Here is a 24,587-nt window from a genome sequence, read left to right on the forward strand (position 1 = left end):
ATTATTGTACTGAGATACAGTGAAAAACGTTGTTTGCACGCAATCCAATGAACTCATGGTATACATGAGTACAGCCAAGCCATTTCTCAAGTACAGTAGGTGTTGCAAAGGGAAATATCCCAGAGTGCAGAATAAAGTCTTACAGCGATATAGTGTTACAGCCATAGATAACGTGGAGTTTAAAAATCTGCAAGGGTGTAATGTGGTAGGTTGAGAGAGGACCCTTAGCTTATGAGAGGACTGTCAGTAATCTGATAACAATGGAGAAGCTGAACCATTGAGTCTGGTTTCTGCTGTCAAGTTTTTGTATCTTCTGCCCGAAGGGAGAGGGGAGTAGCGGGAATGGCCAGGGTCTTGTTTATGTTGGCTGTTTTCCTGAGACAATGTGAAGTATCGATTGGGGGGGGAGACGGGTCTGTGTGGTAGACTGGGCTATATCCACAACTCTACAATTTCTTACAATCTTGGGCAAAGGTGTTGCCGAACCAAGATATGATGCATCACAATAAGACGCCTTCTATGGTGCATCTGTAGAAGTTGGTTAGAGTTGTTGGAGACACGTCAAACATCCTTCGTCTTCTGAGGAAGTAGAGGCATTGGTGTACTGCCCTAGCTGCTATGTTTGTTCAGGACAAGTTGTTGGCGATATTAACACTGAGCAACGTGAAGCCCTCAACTATCTCTACTTCGGCACCATTAAAGATTGACTCGGTTGAGGCCAAGCTTTATAATATGTAGCAATTTGATTCATTTCTCTTTTCCTTTCCAGATATTGATGAGTGCTCCTTTGACAGAACTTGTGATCACATCTGTGTGAACTCCCCAGGAAGCTTTGAATGCTTTTGCCACAAGGGTTACACATTATATGGACTGACACACTGTGGAGGTAGGTAAATGTTTTTCATTCGCACTAAGAAAGTGGAACTGGCAATGAGTAGTTGAATAAATGGTATATTATTAAATCTGAGTCATCCCTTGTGACCTGTTTATATCAGGACATTCCATGACCTGAGGTTTGTAATTTGTGGTATTGTTAAATGGATTTTGTTAGATAATATGCACCCTTATTATTATTCCATATCCTATCAGATCTGTAACCCAGAGGTTGTCTGCGTTGATGACATTGATATGGGATGGTAAACAACAAACTGTATTCTAAGAAGTGAGTTGTGGTGGAGGCACATAGCTGACATAATGCCAGCATCAACTAGATTGCTGAAATAATGAAATAATTCCTGATACTCAAGTAAGCAGGAAAGTGCAGTAGCATCTGAAGAAGCCTTACCTACGTTTTACACTTTTACACTCTTATTCCTTATTAACACTCTTACCCCTCACCCTGCTGGTGCAACAGCTCACGATCCTCACCCACCAAATTGGGGGAGAAAGAAAGTTGGAAGAGATTTACTTGATTTCCTCATCATTCTCTACCATGGGCAAATGTCCGTCTAAAAATAAAAATAATTATTTCCATCTCATCCTCTGAACAATATTCAGTGCCATTATTCAGACATGTGTGCTTTGTTGAGATTGATCAGCCGGAATTATAGGAACCAGCAACCATTACATCTTTCAGGGGAGGAAAAGATGAAGCAAGGGAAATTATTTAGCTATAGAGAAATGGGAAAGTTTGGATGGCCTCACTAGATCTTCCTATGTATTGATGGACCTTATGCCCTCTGTGTTGCTGTGCTCTTGTTTTAATTCCCTTCAATTCCTCCTGACTCCATCTGAAATTCACAAAACGTCTCCGGTACAAAAGACAAAAATATGCTGGTTGATAGGAGATCATTTGATATGACATAGAAGGATGCTTAGCTCATCCTTGCTTGGTTGGGAGCTGCTTTAGCTGTCACAGTTGGTCTCAGTATTCTCATTTAGGGATGGATAAAAGATCTATCAGCTAATTCATATTCTTTCCTCGGTTCCTTCACATCCTTTAATCATTTACTGCTTCTTAAAACTCTCTCTTAAAAGTCATTCTGATTTTTAAAGCTCAAATGCATCACAGATTTTAGAATATTGTTCATCATTCAAGGGAGACACTGTTACACATCTAGTAGCTGCCTCATGGCTCTAACAACATGGTACAATAATGACCCCCGAAGCTGCCTGTTTATACGCTCACCCTGTGATCATATGGGTTTCCACCAAATGCTCTGATTTTCTTCCATGTCCCCAGGATTTTCAGGCTGGTAAATCCATTGATTACTTCAAATTGTCACAAGTTTGCAGGTAAGTAAGTGGTAGAGTCTCTGGAGAACCTGGATCGGTGATGTTTGTTTTGGGTCTGGCCCCTTTTTCAGACTGATTGCTGAAAGACCAGTTTCCACACTGTGCGATTCTCTGACCCGAGTCTCCTTGTCAATAACCAACAATAAATCGTCCATTGTTTGGTCTCCAAGACAATTTCCAATTGCGTACTGTAGTCACTAATCATCACGTCTCAGTAAGGATTGGTCTAGAGAAGTCAAATGCTTTAAGACACCAGATAAAGAGGCCTCAATAGAACTCAACAGTGCTTTAAATTATTATAGGGTGGATTCACACAGCTATGTAAATAAAATATACTTTATTTCAGTGAACAACAGGGAGGGGGAGAGGGTGACAGAGCTGGGGAGGGAGAGGGTGACAGAGCTGGGGAGGGAGGGGGAATGGGGGTAGAGGGGGGAGTGTGGGAGATGGGGGAGAGAGGGGGTGGGGAGGGAGGAGGGGGGAGAGGGGGAGAGGAGGGGGGAGAGAAGAAGGGGGAGAGGAGGGTGAGGGGGGAGAGGAGGGGAGATAGAGGGGGGGAGAGGAGGCGGGAGAGGAGGGGGGGGGGGGGAGAGGAGGGGAGGATACACATCCAAGATCTGAGTTTAATAGTTAAAAGATATTCGGTAAGAATGAACCTGTCTCTCAAGTCATGCAAACCAGATATTGGTTAATTTCCAATTCTTTACCTTTAATAATATGCTGTAAAGTGAATCACAGCTATCATCTGATATGATGCCAGCTTTGATCATACAACAGAAAAAAGAAAAATAATTATGACAGGTCCAAAAATGTATCTTACAATTTTCAGAATTTAATGTTAATAATTGACTGACTTCCACTATAACAATGAAAATAATGACATTGTCCAGTACTTTAAGAGACCAGTGAAAACTATTAAGTAGGATTCATAAACTGGGCACAATGAAATTTAAGTACACTTTTAATCCAATTTCCCACAGTTTATTAACATACTGAAGTAACATTCACTAATGGGGTGTGCTTTAAGAATGCTGACTGAGTTTCTATTTGAAGCTTTTCACTCTAGCATATTTAAGATCCTGTCTTAACTAGTTCTATATTGCTGAAAAATCTGTTTTAAGTTAGTACCTTATTGTTATCTGTAGACTATCTGCAGATAGTTACTATTATTGTCTAAACATTTCCTTACACCTGGGATAGAGGGTGTTGTTTGAGATTCAGAATTGGTACTAGAATTAGAATTAGAATTAGAATTAGAATTACCTTTATTGTCATTCAGACCTTACGGTCTGAACGAAATTTCGTGCCTGCAGTCATACATACAATAATACAATAATAAACAACAATAAACACAAATTAACATCCACCACAGTGAGTCCTCCAAGCACCTCCTCACTGTGGTGGAGGCAAAAATCTTAGTGCTGCAGTCTCTTCCCTCCTCTTCTCCCTCTGCGCTGAGGCGATTCCCCACCGGGCGATGGTACAAACAGTCCCGCGGCTCACCGAACCCCGCAAACGGGCCGGCTCAAACACCGCGGCCCGGGGTGGTCGAAGCTGCAGCCCTCCAGTCCAGCAGACGCAGCCTCTGGCCCGCGGCTGAACCCCGGACTCAGGTCACCGCCGCCAGAACGCCGTCCCAGCCACCGGAGCACCATTCCAGCCCCGAGCCGGATCGCCCTCACGTAAGTGCCGTTCCTCCCTCGAGCTGGGCCGCTCCGACGGGAGCGCCGTTCCACCCTCGAGCTGGGCCGCTCCGAAGGGAGCGCCATTCCACCCTCAAGCTGGGCCGCTCCGACGGGAGCGCCATTCCTCCCTCGAGCTGGGCAGCTCCGACGGGAGCGCCGTTTCCCTCGAGCTGGGCCGCTCCGACGGGAGCGCCGTTCCACCCTCGGGCTGGGCCGCCCCGACGGGAGCGCCACAGCCCCTCGCGGGAGCGCCGTTCCAGCCCCGAGCCGGACCGCCCTCACGGGAGCGAGCACAGGGCAAGTCCTGACAGGCTGCCTCCGGAGCCTCGAGGTCGCCAGCTCCACCATTAGGCCTCAGCGCAGACTACAGGTCCCGTTGCCACCACTTCAAACTGAAAATGGTAAAGACAGCTTTGCAAGTATCTGAACAGCTAACAGATCACAGAAGGTTCAAGAATCAGATCGCAATTCCATTGGCCTGACACTAGAAAGAATTCAATATAATTACAGCTTTGGCCAAACAGTTATAATGATTACAATGAGTTGCTGCAAAAATATACAACTGACGGTCTGTATAATTATAGTTTAAAATTACTTTATAATTGATGAAAGACAGTGAGTGTCCCAGTACATTGGAAACATTTTAAACAGGCTATTTGTTCTCTTCTAAAATATGTCTCTATCAGACATGATGCCCCCACTATATATACAACTTGTGTGTGACATAATCCAGATTACTTATTATGTGAAAATCACCTTCACATGCATTTTTTAAAATATTATTGTATCATTGATGGAACTATTCAAAAAAGACCAGGATAGTAATAATATGAGAGATGAACTATGGAGGTGTGTTCAGGAGGAACTCCTTGACAAGTATTTGGAACACGTGCAGGCAGAGGAGATTAGTTTAACTTGGTGCATTGTTCAGTACAGATATTGTAGGCTAAAGGGCCTGTTCGTGTGCTGTACTGTCTATGTACGAGGAAGGAAGCCTTGCAAGACTTGATTCTGGACAAGGAGGTAAGCCATGTAGAGCAGATATTGGTGGGGAAATATTTAGGCAATAGTCATCATAATAGCAGAATACTTAGAATAGCATAAGGAAAACATAAACAAATTGACGAAGAGCCAGTTTCAATGAGTTGAGAATAGATCCGGCCTAGGTAGAATTGGAAACTGGAGATATTTTCCTTGGAACACAGGATGTTGATAGGAGATCTGAGATATTTATTTTAAATCATTAAGGCACTGGACAGATTATTTCGAAAGAACTGTTCTCTTAATAGAAGGATCAAGAACCAGAGAATGTAGAATGAAAAGCCATCAATGGTAAGAAGATACATTTTTATGTTGTTAGAATCTGGGGGGCACTATCTGTGGGGATTCAAGCATGGCAGTCAAAGGGGAAATGGGTCAGTACTTAAATGAAAAATAATGATTTTCAGTTCAGTTCAGTTTAATTTATTGTCACGTGTGCCAAGGTACAGCGAAAAGCTTTTGTTGCGTGCTATCCAGTAGACTAGGATGGAAGAGTGGGGCCAGCTGTATTGTCCTTGAACAGAGAAAACAAACAATTCATAGACTCTGTGCTCAAGAAGGAACTGCAGATGCTGGAAGATCGAAGGTACACAAAAATGCTGGAGAAACTCAGCGGGTGCAGCAGCATCTATGGAGCGAAGATAGATGCTGCTGCACCCGCTGAGTTTCTCCAGCATTTTTGTGTAACTTCATAGACTCTTCTAGTTCTGTAATCTATAGCCTGGAGTCAGGTTTTTACAGACTGCCATTTGTCATTTTTACAGCATTAAAAAGTCATTATTAATATCCATAAAGCCATTTGAAACAGTACTTTAATAAGAAGTAATTACGTGATTTAATTAGAGCAGGCTCCTTCATTTAATGATATTCCGTTTCTGAAACAATGGGCAGTAGGAGTCTCATTTCCCATGTTTGTAACACCACCTTTGAAATCAGTGATCTCAGGAAAGCAACACTGAAGCATTAGACCACAATAAAACCAACACTCTTCCAACAGATGGGAAGTGTCAGCAAGCAGTAAGTGGATGGCGCAGTAATGGGAGAGGAATGGCAGTCCTTAATGAGGAACAAAGGAACCTTTGCTTTTGAAGAACAAATCAAGTGGGAGGTAGTCTCCTCATGCAAAAACTGCTAACGGAAGGAAGATGTCGACACGGGTGCACGTCAACATGGGAAAATTACCCTCTATCAAAGCCAGCAGTTGCTAAAGCTGCACCATGCAGCCAAAAGCCCCTTGCAGATGAGAATGCAAAGGGGGCATTGATCAAACTTGCAGCTTCCCCACGATGCAGGAGAGTTTTTTTCCACTTCTCCAATGCCGCTATAAGCAGCAAAGTGTTGTATAGGGCTTATGTCAGCATGGCCTGTAGGCATCCACACACATAAACACAGGCTCATTCAGACACACACACACACACACACTCATTCACACACACACACAGACTCATTCACATACACACACACACACACACACACACACACACACACACACACACACACACACACACACACACACACACACACACACACACACACACACAGACTCATTCACATACACACACACACACACACACGCACACACACACACACACACACACACAGACTCATTCACACATACATTCTCACACACACACACACACAGACACACACACAGACTCATTCACACACACACACAGAGACACACACATAGACATATTCACACATACACACACACACACACATAGTCTTTCACACACACACACAGACATTCATACACCCAGCCTCATTCACACACACAGACTCATTCACGTTCACACACACACAGAGTGACTCATTCACACACACACACAGAGACTCATTCGAGCACACATACACACACAGACTCATTCACACACACACACACACACACACTCATTCACACACACACACTCACCCAATACTAAAATGCCAAGTAACTTCAGATCGTGTTGAATATACAGTGTATAAAACAAATGTTTAAAGCCTCCTGTAGAGGCTGCTGGTGCTGAAGCAAAAACGTGCTTTGAATAACATCCAACAAACACACTCACCATAGACAGAGCCGTGATCCTCTCACTTCCTCCATCTGGCAGAGACTGAGTGAGCCACGACACTTCCGGGTTTTATAGTTCCTCCCCCCTGCCGCCAGCGGGGGCAGCAGAAAGAAAGGCAAAATTTATTAAAACATTAATATCTCTCTGATTTTTAATCGATGGGAAAAATCCTCCAGTCCAGTCCGGCGGAGGGGGCTCTGAGTGAGGTGGCCAAAAATGACGGCCATAAGTGGCGGCATTCTCTCGGAAATCACATCACAGTAAGTCAAAAGCGGTCAAGATCTTACTTTTAGTAATATAGATACAGTACATGATAACGGAGTAATGTTTAGTGCAAGGTAAAGGACTTTGCTGGCTTTACCTTGCACTAAACATTATTCGCTTATCATGTATCTATCTATACACTGTAAATGGATCGATTGTAATCATTAATTGTCTTTCTGCTGACTAGATAGCATGCAACAAAAGCTTGAACTGTACTTTGGTACACATGACAACATACAAAACTAAAACTAAACAGTTCTTCACTACTTGCCTGATGCTCGTGTATTTCAAGAACAAGCTGCACTTGTAGTTGAGCAGACTCATTTAAAATTCCTGGAATGATAAAAGTCATGAGCTAGGTGCACATGCATGTGCACAAGTTGAAGGGTTCACCCCAAACACTCATATAAACACAAGGTCATGCTAACACTCGGGCGAGTAGCTAATCACAAAGATGAAGCCATCTTTTTAATCAGCCAGAAAGAGAAGTTTATTTAAAGTAAGCTTCCCTCCAACAGTTGTTTATAACTTTTATATATTATTCAAAACGTGTTTGTTATGGCAGGAATAATCAGTTGGATAGAGAAACGTTTTCAACCTTGTACCTGACGGTACTATTAAATGATATATATTGTTTGCATTGAACAGCCTTGTTAATCGCATAACAATAGAACCAATGCAGCAACAATAATCAAATGTTTTAAAACATGTTGTATTTTTGTATTCGTGAGAACGTGTTCTCGTTCTCATATAGACGCAGGGCAGCCTGAGCAGAATGCAGATCTCACTTGAAGACGTGTGCAATTTGCTACACATACAGTCATGGGTGACTGAATTATCTAACCGATCTCGAGCTTTGATCTTTCTGATTCCACTCTTCTTGTTTGTTTATGTGGGCAAAACAATCTGATAAGCCAGCAACAACTGTAAAGCATTCCTTCTGTGCTGCTCGATCTATGGCCTTGTACTTGTGTGCTCACCACCCAGCCGACGTAGTGATCAAATCACTAACCTGTTTTATTTAGGTTAAAACGATAATCTATAATGTAGGAATATATATATATATTTATATATAAGATATATAGGGTGGCGCAGCAGTAGAGTTGCTGCCTTACAATCCTTTCAGCGCCAGAGACCCAGGTTCGATCCCGGCTACGGGTGCTGTCTGTACTGAGTTTGTATGTTCTCCCCATGACTGCGTGGTTTTTCTCCGATTACCTCCCACACTCCAAAGACGAACAGATTTGTAGGTTAATTGACTTTCTATAAATATAAATTGTCCCTAGTGTGTGTAAGATAGTATTAGTGTGCGGGGATTGCTGGTCGGCGCGGACTCAGTGGGCCATGCTGTGTTTCTAAACTCGAAACAAAAAATAAGAGATTATACAATATCACAATTTAATCACAATGATAGAGTGTGATTAGAATTCACGCTCTGAATTCTCAGATTGGAAGCGCAAGTCATCCTGTGAGAGCTAACATGGCAGAATCCTTCCTTCGGACACCTGCATAGAATCAAAAGCTAATTTTCCACATGGAATTCCTTTGCAAAGTCCATGTTACAACTGGTGGATAAATTTGAGTTCCAGCAAACCAGGCATGAAATTTGAACGATGTACCTGAGATTCAGTTGCATAGGAGTCTATTTCCTTTTGTTAGCTACTGTATATCCTTATTTCTTTTAGGCAACTTACCATCTTTAGGTTTCAACGTTTTGTATCATTTATCCATTTTTCAGTCACTGTAAGGCCAACATTTATGCTAGTTCATAGTTTCCCTTGCAAATCTGGACATGAAGTTATGTAGCGGTGTTCTGGGCCTGGAATGATTGGCCTGCTTTGACCATCTTTGTGTGAGATGTGATGCCAACCGTCAGAGTATTTTTCCATTTAATTCCCGATGACTCCAGCTTTACCAGGATTCCTTGCTGCCACATTTGATCAAATGCCTTCTTGGTGCCAAGGCCAGCCATTCCTACCTGACCTCTGGAATTCCGTTTTTTAGTCCAAACATTGTAAGTAAGTGCTGCTTGACTGCACTGTCCACAATGCTCACCATTACTTTGTGAATGATTGAATGGAGACTGACTGGGCGGTATTTAGCCAGATTAGGTTTATCCCTAATCCCTTAAATCGTTCCTTGATTATATAATTAAGTAATAATCCTTGGTTAAATCATTCCAATTAACTCAATTTTGGAATGCACCACCTTTCTCTTTAATCTGTGGGGGAAATTCTGAAATACTTTTTGAAGAAAATGTATCATTGCACACTGCATTAACTGTGACTTCATCTACCATTTCCAGATGGACACAAGCATGTTTCAAGCATGTGCCTATAAGCACTACCGGTACATATTGTGCAGAACCTGGGGCTAGTGCACAGTAGGATATGATAGCACTGGAGAGAATGCAGAGGAGATTTGCCAGAATGTTTTATAACAAAGTGCTACTGTTATAAAGAGAGACTGACAAGACTAGGACTGTTTTCCATGCGGTAGAGGGAGTTAAGAGGGACTTGGTTGAAATATTTAAAATTATGGATAAAGATCGGGTAGACAGTGGAAACCTTACCCCAGATCAGAGGTAGGTGAATCTCAAGGACATAGATATAGATTTAGAAAGGATCTGAGTAGGATCTTTTTCACCACAGAGTAGAGGGTACCAAGAAAGCACTGCCCAAAAGAGAGTCACAGACAACATTTAATAAGTGTATAGATGAGCACTTGATTCCCTAGCAGCAGAAAGCTACTGAGGTGCAAAGTGCTGAAAGATGGAATCAATTCAGATGGGTGCCACTGATGTGCAACCATGCAGGGCGACAGAAGAAATACAAAATTATTCCATAAATGGCAATTGAGGCGAGGTAAACATCAACATTAATTGTTGATTAACATCACCCATTCCTTCTATCCAGAGGTGCTGCTTGTCCCGCTGAGTTACTGCAGCATTTAGTGTCTGTCTTCGGTGTAAACCCCTTCCTGAACATTCAACCTTAGTTGGTGCATATTTGTTAATCAAAACTGCTGTAGAAAATTAGGAGTGTTTCCATGGATTTATGCCCACTTAGGAAACCTGTACGGAAACCTCTGGAGACTTTGCGCCCCACCCAATGTTTCCGTGCGGTTCCCGGAGGTTGCAGGTGGTTGCCGGAGGTTTCAGGTAGTGGAAGCAGGTGGGGAGACTGACAAAAACCTCCGGGAACCTCCAAAGGTTTCCGTTCAGGTTTCCTAAGTGGGACAGGGGCATTATAGGTCACAGTGTACCACTGAACCTGGCTGGAAGTTCTAAATAACCTACTCTGTACTATTTCCCTATATGGACATGATGGGGGAAATCTCATCATTTTCAGATGGAACAGTTTTGATACTGACTACTGTTGCCATGTCAACTGATGCTTGATAATTAATCCACTTCTAATAGAATGCTTGTTATGAGCTGATGCAAGATCTCACTCCCATTGTGGTTTAAGCAGACACATTCCTTGGGACACTTGCAACAGTAACCACAGTGAGGAACGATTGAAGACTCTGATCTTGTTGAGGAATCTATCACAGGTTATTACAATTTCCCCTTTGATCTGGGGAATCCATCAAAGATTTAAGTCAACCAAAATTACATAACAAGGATCACATGTCTACACACATCCTTAACATTACTGCCAACTGGGTCTGAGTATTTTGTGTTTAAACCGGATAGACGTTGGGTTAAAATTAATGTGCTGGTATGTAATTTACTTGTGAACAAAATCTGTGCATCCGTTTACATTGTAGCAAGCATGGGATGTATAGTCATGTTGGAAGCGATCATGAAGCTTTGATTGAATGTGTTTAATGTACGTCAAACAGGTGTGACCTTTGAAGAGTCCAATGACCTCTCTCTACTTCACCCACCATTATAAATTATACCGTGACTGGTTGACATATCCTAAATGAGGCTGTTATTACGTAACACACAAAGTGCTGGAGTAATTCAGCAGGTAGAGGAGCATCTCTGGGGGAGATAGATAGGCAACGTTTTAGATCGGGACCCTTCTTCAGACTCAGGTTGTTATTTAAGAAGGAACAGCAGAAGCTGGAAAATCGAAGGTAGACAAAAGTGGTGGAGAAACTCAGCGGGTGCAGCAGCATCTATGGAGCGAAGGAAATAGGCAACGTTTCGGGCCGAAACGTTGCCTATTTCCTTCGCTCCATAGATGCTGCTGCACCCGCTGAGTTTCTCCACCACTTTTGTCTACCTTCAGGTTGTTATTTGTTGGATAAGGTATCAAAAAATGTTTTATCATCGAAATAAAAAGCAGTGGTTTCTTCAACTCTAATCTGTTTATATTAAAGCCCCCAATCTGGCAGATCTGTATTAAACAATCGAATTAGGTGATTTTAAAAGTAGTTGATGTGTGTTTATCGCAGTTTCCATTGCATTGTCAAACATAATGTGTCAGTGTACTCCAGAGATGTTGTCTGACCCGCTGAGTTAATCCAGCACTTTGTGTCTTCATTTGTTTTACTATTAGTTGGAGGATACATATTATGTTGAACTTGGGAGTGAATTATCATTATCATTATCATTATCAACCTTTATTGTCATCTTGCAAAGCAATAGTTGTACAGTGCAAAATGAGAAGACGTTTCCCAGGGAATACCGGAGCATCGCGCATAAAAACTTAAACATTTCATGCATAAAATTACAAAAGAAAAAAAAAGAAAAAATAATTCCCCTTCAAAATAGAGGCATACACCTGAGAGGCAGATATGAGCTTAGTTTAGCACCACATTAGAAAGATGGATTATGTATCATTCACAAAAAATCTACTTTTGTTTTTGTAATTTTGATACATTCTCGTTCCCATGTTACGCACTAAACCTGGGATGAGAATATAGGTGGTTGGTTGAGTTTGGATGCACCACCAAATTATCCGTTACAAGATAACACTGTCATCAGGCAGTCAGGCAAGAGGGGGTTCAAATCAAAATGTCGGAAAATTAACTGCACCACAAACAAACAAAAAAAGAGTAAAAGTCCTTAAAGCTTCTACTTAATCAATTTCAAGTAGCAGGCAAGGTCCATCTCAGGCACTTCACGAGGTGTGTGATGACAACAACATGTAGATTAAGTAGCACTTTCAGATGTGAAACACCCCAAGGCTTTTCATGAAAGCAATTATTGAACAAAACTTGGCGAATGCTGGAGCTGAGGTAAATGGAGATGAAAATATATTTCGTGTCCATTTACCTCAGTGTTGCGGTAGAAGCATTTGCGAAGCCGTTGCTATGGATGCACACTTAAAGAACAGCACAAAGTCAAGCAAATGTCAGAAATTGCCATTAATATAATACATGTAACAGAAACTAGTCTCTGTAGAACTGACACTTAAATTGATGCTGTTGTCACTCTTCTAATCCTCCGTTATTGGGTTGTTGCTTGGATACCACAATAGGGCATTTATAGAGTTGCGTGTTGGAGCTGGAGTCAGCTAGTGAAATTAACAGCAAATAGCTTTTGCTTATCTTAGTGAAAAAATAGCTTTAAAACGATATTCATATCAAAATTACTGGAGGATCCTGTTACATTTTAGTTTAGTTTAGAGATACAGCGCAGAAACATGCCCTTCCGCACCATCCACTAACACTATCCTACACACACGAGGGACAATTTACAATTATACCAAGCCAATTAACCTACAAACCTGCACATCTTTGGCATGTGGGAGATCACAGAGAAAACCCATGCAGGTCATGGGGAGAACGTACAAACTCCATACAGACAAGCACCCATAGTCAAGATCGAACCCGGGACTCTGGCGCTGTAAGGTACCACTGCGCCACCGTGCCACTCAGTTCCTCAGCCCTATGCCTGTAATGCATGAAAACCAGCACCTGCGAAGACTTGTCAATTTATTTGTCTTCTCTTTCGATCAGCGGTATAGCGTGCCACTGCAAATCTCTCCCCTTTGAACTATGTGGGGGCTAGTTTGTGGCCATCAGTTCTGAAGGGAACTGACAATGTAGAACCGCAAAGTGATGGAATAACTCAGTGGGTCAGGCAGCATCTGTGAAGAAAATGGATATGCCACGTTTCTTCAGACTGAATTTGGTGGGGAGTGGGGGGGGGGGGGGGGGGGATAAGAGCTCCAAGAGAGCTGGGGCCTGGGACAAAGTCTTGCAAGTGATAGGTGAATAAGGGGGGGGGGGGGGGTTGATTGGCAAATTGGTTGGACAAAGACCAGAGATGAAAAGACGAAAAGTGTGAGATAAGGACAGGAGGATCGTTAAATGACAGCTCTCACTTTGCTCAAGTTAAACGTGTGGCCATGGGCACTTACATGGCCCCCCCTTATGCCTGCACCATCCCTCAACTTTCTCCGCTACATTGAAGATGCTGTCTAACCCACTGAGTTACTCCAGCTTTTTGTGTCTATCTTCGGTTTAAACCAGCATCTGCAGTTCTTTCCCACACTTTACAAGTCAGATCATTACTGTTTTTTTCTGTCTTTCTTTAAGATATCAACGAATGCAGCATGAACCATGGTGGCTGCAAGCACGGCTGTCTTAATACACCAGGAGGCTATCAATGCTCCTGTCCCAATGCTGGCTACAGACTGCACTGGAACAAGAAAGACTGTGTGGGTATGTGATAAATTCTGATCTCTGGCGTCCTCTATTGACACAAATGCAAATAGCAATGCTGTAGCATCACATCAAGGCTCATCACAGAAGTGTTATTAGATCCACATTGGAGGCAAGTCAAAGAGTTTATTGTCATGTGTCCCAGATAGGACAATTAAATTCTTGCTTGCTGCAGCGCAACAGAGTATTGTAGGCATAAATACAGAACAGATCAGTGTGTCCATATACCATGGAATATATATATATACACACACACATAAATAACGGATAAAGTGCAATAGGCTGTTACAGTTCAGAGTTTGTTTGAAGTTGTGTTTAATAGTTTGATGGCTGTGGGGAAGCAGCTGTTCCTGAACCTGGATGTTGCAGATTTCAGGCTCCTGTACCTTCTACCTGATGGCAGCGGAGAGATGAGTGTGTGGCCAGGATGGTGTGTGTCCTTGATGATGTTGCCAGCCTTTTTGAGGCAGCGACTGCGATAGATCCCCTCGATGGTAGGGAGGTCAAAGCCGATGATGGACTGGGCAGTGTTTACAACTTTTTGCAGCCTTTTCCGCTCCTGGACGCTCAAGTTGCCGAACCAAGCCACGATGCAACTGGTCAGCATGCTCCAATAGGACCAAGATCTTAGACAAAGTTATACCGTCTACGCAGCAACTTTAAAAATGGCCGGGATTTTAAAAACTCACTACAATTTCAAAATTATTCGTATTTGCCCTGTGTAATAGGTGGCCATTAGTCGATAGTTTTTCATTATTTGTTATGAGGTGACCTTTCCATAAAATGGGTCATAGTATTCTGAAATTTCTTTGCAATAAATAAAGGAACAAATTCCCTCTGTGTCCATAACATGGAAATATTGGTTATAGAGTCATAGAGTGATACAGTGGGGAAACAGGCCCTTCGGCCCAACTTGCCCACTCCGGCCAACAGGTCCCAGCTACACTAGTCCCACCTTGATCCATATCCCTCCAAACCTGTCCTATCCATGTACCTGTCTAACTGTTTCCTGAACGTTGGGATTGTCCCAGCCTCAAGTACCTCATCTGGCAGCTTGTTCCATACACCCACCACCCTTTGTGGTGAAAAAGTTACCCCTCAGATTCCTATTAAATCTTTTCCCCTTCACCTTGAACCTATGTCCTCTGGTCCTAGATTCCCCTATTCTGGGCGAGAGACTCTGTGCATCTACCCGATCTATTCCTCTCATGATTTTGTACACCTCTATAAGATCACCCCTCATCCTCCTACGCTCCAAGGAATAGAGACCCAGCCTGCTCATTAAGATTATTGTTTATGATTAGTTCCATCAGAGATAGCAAGCAACAAACTTAATGGAAGGGACCTGGTCACTAGTTGTGTGCGAGCATTTAAGAGCTCTTAATGTCAATGTCAACAAATTAATGTCAATAATCAATTTGTCCATGGGCCTGCCTCCACAAGGTCTAGTGGTCAGATCCAGTGGGAAGAGCAGATTGTTGATCAACTTAGACTCGGGATCAAGGCAATTATGTAAGTAGCTCTTGGTTGGGGAGGTATTGAGATTCAGTATCAAAAGGTGGTGTTGGCATGAGGATGATAGCAGCCCACAAAGAATGAAAGATATGCATTTTTTTGGAACCAACCTGGTTTGGCACTGCAAAGACCAAGTCATCCTGGGAGTGGCCACAAATGGTTCCTCCCAGGACAACTTGTCTAAATTCACAAATGAAACTGTGGACGGGGAATAACAACTTGATGGGCAATAATTTGCACTTGAAATGGCTGAGTGAATTTTCAGAATAACATAAACTAACTCACAAGTGGTCAGTATTGCATTGCAGTCCAAGGTAAGAACGTTTTCAATAGTGTAGTGCAAAACAACACTATTTCTGGTCTAAAATGTGATACCTCTACCTCTTGAATTGTGCAATGCTGTATTTCCCTCTAAGATGTTGCTTTGCAACTCAAAAAGTTGCGTAACAAATCCATTACACTCTGTATCTTCCCACTTAGAGAGAGAGGGCAGTGCATTTCCCACTTGCCACAGGACTATTTAATTCATGAACCATATCTATACAGTCAGACATATCTTGACTCCATCCTATCCCTCTTGGTTAAATCCCTCCCTACCTATGTTCAAGACACCTCAGACACTCTCCGTCGTCTCCACGCATTCCATTCTCAAGGCCCCCATCCTCTCATCTTCACCATGAACGTCCAGTCACTCTACACCTCCATCCCCCACCAGGATGAGCTCAAAGCCCTCCGGTTCTTCCTCGACCGGAGAAGCTACCTATACCCGTCCACTGATACTCTCCTCCGCCTAGCGGAGTTGGTCCTCACCCTCAATAACTTCTCGTTTGACTCCTCCCATTTCCTCCAGCTACGCCTGCCTCTTTGTCGGGTACGTCGAACAATCCTTGTTCGAGGTGTACCAGGGCCCCATCCCCGACCTCTACCTCCGTTACATCGACGATTGCTTTGGTGCTACCTCCTGCACCCACACACAACTGACTGACTTCATCCGCTTCACCACTAAATTCCATCCGGCACTCAAATACACCTGGACCATTTCCGACACTTCCCTACCATTCCTTGACCTCACTATCTCCATCGCAGGTGATAGACTTCTGACCGACATCCACTATAAACCCACTGACTCCCATGGCTATCTAGACTACTCTTCTTCCCACCCTGCTTCCTGTAAGGACTCCATCCCCTACTCCCAATTCCTCCGTCTACGCCGCATCTTCTTCAGGGAACGGGGGTTCCCCTCCCCTACTATAGACGAGGCTCTCACCAGGGTGTCTTCAATACCCCATAACACTGCTCTCTCTCCCCATCCCCCCACTGGCAACAAGGGAAGAGTCCCCCTAGTCCTCACCTTTCACCCCACTAGCCGTCACATACAACAAATAGTCCTCCGTCAGTTTTGCCACCTCCAACGTGACCCCACCACCACTCACCACATCTTCCCATCTCCCCCCCCCCCCCCCCCCCACCCTGTCTGCTTTCCGCAAAGACCGTTCCCTCCGTAACTCCTTTGTCAATTCTTCCCTTCCTTCCTGCACCACCCCCTCCCCGGGCACTTTCCCTTGCAACCGCAAGAGGTGCTACACTTGTTGCTTTACCTCCCCCCTCGATTTCATTCAAGGACCTAAGCAGCCGTTCCAGATGCAACAGAGGTTCACCTGCATCTCCTCCAACCTCATCTATTGCATCTGCTGCTCTAGGTGTCAGCTGATCTACATCGGTGAGACCAAGCGTAGGCTTGGCGATCGTTTCGCCGAACACCTCTGCTCGGTCCGCATTAACCAACCGGACCTCCCGGTGGCTCAGCACTTCAAGTCCCCCTTCCCATTCCGTATCCGACCTCCCTGTCCTGGGCCTCCTCCATGGCCAGAGTGAGCAACACCGGAAATTGGAGGAACAGCACCTCATATTCTGCTTGGGTAATCTGCATCCTCGTGGCATAAACATTGAATTCTCCCAATTCCGTTAGCCCTTGCTGTCTCCTTCCCTTCTTAGCTCTCCCTAGGTGGACCATTGGGGACTAAATGGAATAGTTTGTAACTTTGTCGGCACCCTATATGTGGTGACTCTTTGCATAAAACTTGTGTAAAGAAACTCACTGTGACATGTCATATGGGATAATAAAATATCATTCATTCAATTTGGAGTAAAGTCACTTTGAGTGTCCAAGCTACTGTACTTTCCAACTGTGTTGTACATTGTCTTGCAGTAAAATACTTATATGACTACTCCATTTTCGAGCCGTATCTACCCACTGCTGACACATTGCACTCGGCAGTAAAAGTCAGTATCAGGCTCTGACCCTCTTAAATCAAACTCCTCCCCTACTCCCCTTTTAGCTTCCTCATTTATTTCTTCCTTAAATCTATTTTTGATATGTAATGTCAGAGTAACCACTTAAAGTAACACAATCAATTTTAACCAGTAAATGTCTAAATAAAAGTCAGCAACATAGAAATGCAAAAGGGACCCCACTCTTCCACAAGAAGCATGCATCCACTTTGGTGGCAAGAACAGGAAGAGCAGATTATTATCTGAATGGTGTCAGAATTTCATTGTCCTGTCAGGGACACATGACAATAAACTCTCTTGACTTGACTTGACTTGATTAGGAAAAAGGGAGGTGCAACGAGACCTGGGTGACCTTGTACATCAGTCACTGAAAGTAAGCAGGCAGATACAGCAGGCAGTGAAGAAAGCTAATGACATGTTGGCCTTCATTGCAAGAGGATTTGTGTATCGGAGCAAGGAGGTCCTACTGCAGTTATACAGGGCCCTGGTGAGACCACACCTGGAGTATTGTGTACAGTTTTGGTCTCCCATCTCTTCTATCTCTGTCCTACCCACTCCCTTGACATCAGTCTGAGGAAGGATCTCGACCCGAAACGTCACCCATTCTTTCTCTCCAGAGATGCTGCCTGTCCAGCTGAGTTACTCCACCTCCTATGTCTTATGTCTTGTTGAAACCGTTGGTTATTATGGAGATTGAAAGGAGCTTAGTGCTGCCCTCTTCTGTCCCAACATTCACACTACATTCAGAATCATTAGAATTTTAATCCAACTATCTCAGCAGGTATATGATACTGTCAGATCAAGAGTCACACCCTAGATAGACACAAAATGGTGGAGTAACTCAGCGGGGCAGGCAATACCTCTGGAGAGAAGGAATATGTGATGTTTCGGGTAAAGACCCTTCTTCAGACTGAGAGTCAGGGAAAGAAGGGTCTCGACCTGAAACGTCACCCATTCCTCCTCTCCAGAGATGCTGTCTGACCCTCTGAGTTACTCCAGCATTTTGTGTCTATCTTCCGTGTAAACCAGCATCTGCAGTTCCTTCCAACACAAATGTCACACCCTGCTTGAATTACCTTTTGCTGACTTTAATTCTCTGTCAAAATATGTTATAACTAACGCCTAAATTTCCTCCTAGATTTTGCAGATGTGTAAAATGATTTCAATCAATTTTCAGAGGCAGCAAAGTGCCTGCCGAGCTCCAACCCACCTCAAGCACAACTCTCCTGCATCAAGAGTGGGAAGAGAGAGACCTGCTCCCTCAGCTGTGCTTCCAAGGCTCACTTTCAGGCAGGTAGGTATGACTCAAAATCACGAGCAGCACCACTGTTCACTTTCCTGTTTGACAGCGCATCATTGAGGGAAGTTTGAGCCAAACACAAAGTGCTGGAGGAACTCAGAGGGTCAGGCAGCATCTGTGGATGGTTGATGTTTTGGGTTGGGACCCTTTAGATTGAAGTCTTGACCAAAACACTGAGTGCTGAAGTAACTCAGTGGGTTTGGCAACATTTGTGGAGTGGGTGGATAGTCGACGTTTCGGGTTGGGCCCTTCTTCACTCTGATGTTTTGGGCAAAACACCAAATGTTGGAATAACAGAAGTGCTGGTCAGGCAGCATCTGAGGGAGGTTTTATGTCTTTCAGATTTTTCCTGGAACATGGTTTGATCATCCAGGACTTCTCCAGTCCTCCAAAAGTAATGGCCTCCGGGATACTAATGCCAGTAAACCAGGAATATCACATTCCTTGGTTTAATTACATGGACATATTTGTTTATTAGTTAATAATGACCATGTTATGGCATGTTTGAATAATGATTAAAAATCATCTGACTGAATGCGGTTCAAGTCTATTCACTTTACAATTAATGGAGGAATCCGAGTATGGATGTGTTGGGAAAGTAATGGCAGGAACGTGGGGATAATTGGAGACTAGAAGTCATATTATGACACCAGATGTAAATCCAACGAGAGTTAGCAACCCTAATGAAATAGATGTTTTATTTTGTAATTATTTATGAGAATGTCTGATTTCATGAAATATATATTAAAACTTTTCAGAACAATGATAATTTTAACCATCTCACTTGGAATCTCACCCGCCCACAATCCGTCAGACCTCTCTACCATAAGCTCAGACCTTCACGCCCATCCACCGTGATTCGTGAGCTGACTATTTTCTTCCTTTCTGCTGGCCATGTGTTGAAGAAAATTTGACGGCACTAGGCTCTCGAGCTGAAAGTGTCTTGTCTAGCCATAGGCAACACATTTAACTCACCTTAATCCATTGTGGAGAGGAATTTCTGGCCCATGTATTTCACTTATCCATTGGTCTGGAAGAACATGATACAGATTTTGGTTAAACTTTGTTGTTAATCATTGCACCATGTACTTGGGTTTTTAAAGGCTTAAGGGCCTGTCTCACTTTCACGACCTAATTCACGACCTCTGCCGAGTTTGCCCTTGACTCATACTCGCAGCATGGTCGTCACGTGGTCGTAGGAGGTTGTAGGAGGTCGGAGGTAGGTGGTAGGTAGGTCGTGATGCTAGCCGTAAGTACTTGTGGCATCAAGTAGGTCGGGCGTTTTTCTAGCCTGATGAAAAATGTCCACGAGTAAAAAAAGGTCGTGAATTAGGTCGTGAAAGTGGGACAGGCCCTTTAGTTTAAAATATAGCTATTTAAGGTTCCTTACTGAACAATAATAAAATCTATCGAATTATATTTGGGAAGAGAAGCACAGTAGACATGAGCATCACAGAATATTGGAGATTGAGAATAATAACTATTTCTCACGTGGACAGTCCCATACAATTCATGACGCAAGAGTTTCCCTCAGTGATTTGCTATTACTAAATGTTTATTCCTTTCTCCCTTAATACTGCTTTCCCTCTGCCAGGTTCTGATAACAGTTACACTGTGAGCTGTGGGGCCCCTTTGCGGAGGTCTGGTGCTTATCAGCGACTAAACACCAGCAACACAGGCTGTGTCGGTAAGCACCTGAAAATAAATGCCGCTGAGCTGTGGTATTACGCAAATATCATGTTGAATTAAAATATTTTCATCAGGAATTGTGTTGGGATTCAGCTTCAACCTTTTTCTTCGTCCGGAGGTGGACATTATAATTTTGGTAGCATGGTCATAGAGTCGCAGCGTGGAAACCTTACGGCCCAGTTTGCCCATGCCGACCAACATGCTGCATCTACACTAATCCCACCTGCTTGCATTTGGCCCATATTCTTCTAGAATCTACATCTATCCTATCCATATACTTGTCCAAATGTGTTTTAAACATTGTGATAGTACCTGCCTCAACTACCTCCTCAGACAGCTCATTCTATGTAACCACCAACCTTTACGTAAAAAAAGCTACACCTCAGGTTCATATTAAATTGTTCCCCTATGTCTTAAACCTCTGTCTACTGGTTCTTCATTGCCCTACTCTGGGTAAATAACTCTCTACATTTACTCTGTCTATTCCCCTCATGATCCCATACACCTCTATAAGATCACCCATCATTCTCCTGTGCTCCAAGGAATAAAGTCCTAACGTGCTCAACCTCTCCCTTAAGCTCAGGCCTTCGAATCCTGGCAACATCCCTGTAAATCTTCTCGGCACCCTTTGCAGCTCAACGACATCTTTCCCATAACAAGGTGACCAGAACTGAACACAATAGTCCAAATATGGCCTTCACAATGTATTTTCCAACTGTAACATAACTGACCAACTCAATACTCTGTTGAAGGCCAATGTGCCGAAAGCCTTCTTGACCACCCTATCTACTATTGACGCCACTTTCAACAAACTATGTATCTGCACTTCTAGATTGCTCTGCTCTACAACACTGCCCAGAGCCCTGCCATTCACTGTAAAGGTCCTACTCTGGTTTGGCTTCCCAAAATGCAGCACCTCGCACTTATCTGCATTGAACTCCATTAACCATTCCTCAGCCCACCTGCCCAACTGATCAAGATCATGCTGTGATTTTCGATAACTATCTTTGCCATCAATGATGCCATGTTATCCGTAAGCTTGCTAATCATCCATGAAGAAGGACACAAACATGCTGGAGTAACTCAGCAGTTCAGGCAATGCTGTATGTCTTGAGAAAAGGAATAGTTGACGTTTTGGGTCGGAACCCTCCTTCAGACGTACATTCTCATCCAAATTGTTGATATCAACAACAAACATCAAAGTGAGGCATACTATACGTCACGGACCGCCAGTCCCAAAAACAACCTTCCGCCATCACCCTCTGCTTCCTTCCATTATGCCAATTCACTTTCTATTCGGCATGCTCTCCCTGGATCCCATGTGATCTAACCTTCCAGAGCAGCCTACCATTCGGAACCTTATGAGATGCCTTGCTAAAGTTCATATTGACAACGCCTACAGCTTTGACCTCATCATCCTTTTTAGTTACTTCTTCAAAGAAAAATTCAATCAGAATCGTTAGATGCAATCTCCCACGTACAAAACCATGCTGACTATCCCTAATCAGCCCCTGCCTACCCAAATGTATATATAAATCTTATCCTTCAGAATACTCTCCAGTAACTTACCTACCACAGATATTAGGCTTGCTGGTCTATAGTTCTCAGGCTTTTCCTTACAACCCTTCTTAAATAGATGCACCACATTAGCCACCCTCCATTCTTCCTGCACCTCGTATCTAATGATGATTTGTATATCTTGACCAGGACGCCTGCAATTTCTTCTCCAGTGTGACTCATCCCCCCCCCTTCATCCCACTGATGCCAATTGCAGATGTTCCAGATAAGCACCTCTGGCAGAGAGCATGCAACAGGAGTGCACCTGGGTCACACAGGTCAATAGGGCGAATATGCTGATCCAATGCAAATTTGTGTCTCAGGAATGCCAATTCACAAATGCGTTCCCATGTTCTGACTTCCGTATGTCCATCATATCGAGTATACATTGAGCAGTAAAATCACTTTGAGTAAAAGAGCTCAAAGTGATCAGCTGAGCGAGAATTGCAAATGGAGTTTAATGCAGATTAGCGTGAGATGTAGCATTTTGAGAAGTCAAACCAGAGCAGGACCTTCACAGTGAATGACAGGATCCTGCGGTGTGTTGTAGTGCAGGGACATAGTTTCCTGAAAGTGGTGTCACGGATAGTTAGGGTGGTTAAAAAAAGGCTTTTGGTACATTGGCCTTCATCAGTCAGGGTATTGAATATAGAAGTTGAGACATTATGTTAGTTGTACAACAGGTTGGTGAGGCTGCATTTGGAGTATTGTGATGTTTGAGTCGCTCTGCTATAAGAAGGATGTCATTAACCTGAAAAGAGTGCAGGGAAGATCTACGAGAATGGTGACAGGACGTGAGGGTATGAGCTGTAGGGAAAGATTGGACGAACTAAGACTTTGTTCCAGAAGGCTGAGGGGTGATCTTATAGAGATGTTTAAAATATATGAGGAATTGATAGGGTGAGTGCACAGAGTCCTTTACCCATGGTAGGGGACTCAAGAACCAGAGGATATAGGTTTGTCAGAGCGGCAGGATTTACTTGGAACCTGAGGGACAATTGCTTTCATTTCAGAGGGTGGTGGGTATATGGAATAAGCTGCCAGAGGAGGTAGTTGAAACAGATACAATAACAACATTTAAAAGATACAGTGCTTGGACAGGTACATGGATAGGAAAGGTTTTGAGGGATATGGACCAAATGCATTCAAATGGGACTACCTTAAATGGTGCATCTTGGTTGGCATGGACGGGTTGGGCTGAAGCACTTGTTTCATGCAGTGTGACTATGACCACCAAAATACTTTCTGCCCCTTTTTCTATATAGCACTGATTTTAAGATGTCTGTAATTGCTTTTGCTTTCTTTTAGAGGCTCTAGCTCCCCCAGTCAAACAAAGAGCTTCCTTCAAGATAAAAGATGCCAAGTGTCACCTCCATCCTCGCATTAAAGGAAAGCAGGATAGTGGACATCCAGTTATCACAGGTAGAATGTTTCAGACACCAGTCTTCAGTTTTTCTTCATTTAGTTAATGGAGTTTTCTATTTTTTTCTTCTTCTAAAGCTTTCAACTTTAGTCCCATTGGGGGCTGTATTGATCTTCATCTCTTGTGCCGGCTACAGTGTTGGGGTTGCACGATGTAGTTAATTACTACATTATTAAGTTGCATTCAGAAGGGCTGATTTTCAAAGCTATTGATTCTGTTTCTGTCAGTCACGTCATGTGGAGCATAAGACAGGATGGGGGGGGGAGGAAGAAACAAAGCAAATTGAGTGATGAATGTGCATAAAGATTTTCACAGCCTCGAGATGTTCCAAGATATTTCACAGCCATTAGGTAATTTAGAAGTGTAGTCACAATGCTCTGTACCTGTGTTCTCCGTACACTGCACATGATCCCTTTGAGTGGTGTGTAGGTCTCCATCTCATCTGCTGGGTACAGTGCTTGGTTTGCATGATGTCATTAGTTACTGTATATTGGTGTAAATTGAAGGATCAAATCTACCCAACATGATGAGGCTAAAGTATGTTCTATTTGTATGTTATAGCACAGTTTGCAGTGTATGCTGATTTTTCTCACCATGCTTACTTTATTTCATTGGCATGTTATGAAGGAGGTGCCTTCCCTTGTACAGACAACTGCCAGGTTACGTTCGTCAACCTAAAGTGTGATTCTTCCAAGAAAGCAAAAGGTCGCCGCACCCGCAACCCTCCAGGCAAAGAGGTGACTCGCATTACACTGGACTTTGAGGCAGAGATAAGAAAGGAAGATATAACAGGTGAATGGTGATTTTTTTTCTGTTAAAGTTTATCTACTATTTGCAAGTTATAATAAAAGCGAGTGAAGTTTCCCTGAAACAAACAACGATGAATAGGCTGATATTCAGTGCTGATTTCT

General features: G+C 43.3%; 1 protein-coding gene across 3 annotated transcripts in view; it reads left to right on the forward strand.

The window, feature by feature from the left end:
• Window positions 1-24,587, forward strand: part of scube3 (signal peptide, CUB domain and EGF like domain containing 3) — a 261,920-nt gene that overhangs the window by 213,590 nt on the left and 23,743 nt on the right. For all 3 annotated transcript variants that reach the window (XM_033042397.1, XM_033042398.1, XM_033042399.1), the window contains 6 exons: window positions 770-886; window positions 13,775-13,900; window positions 18,885-19,001; window positions 20,602-20,694; window positions 23,562-23,675; window positions 24,304-24,468. In XM_033042397.1, the coding sequence (XP_032898288.1) occupies window positions 770-886; window positions 13,775-13,900; window positions 18,885-19,001; window positions 20,602-20,694; window positions 23,562-23,675; window positions 24,304-24,468 (732 nt within the window). The remainder of the gene's footprint in view (window positions 1-769; window positions 887-13,774; window positions 13,901-18,884; window positions 19,002-20,601; window positions 20,695-23,561; window positions 23,676-24,303; window positions 24,469-24,587) is intronic.

The sequence above is a fragment of the Amblyraja radiata genome, chromosome 24 (assembly GCF_010909765.2).
Source record: "Amblyraja radiata isolate CabotCenter1 chromosome 24, sAmbRad1.1.pri, whole genome shotgun sequence".
NCBI classification, from domain to species: Eukaryota; Metazoa; Chordata; class Chondrichthyes; order Rajiformes; family Rajidae; genus Amblyraja; species Amblyraja radiata.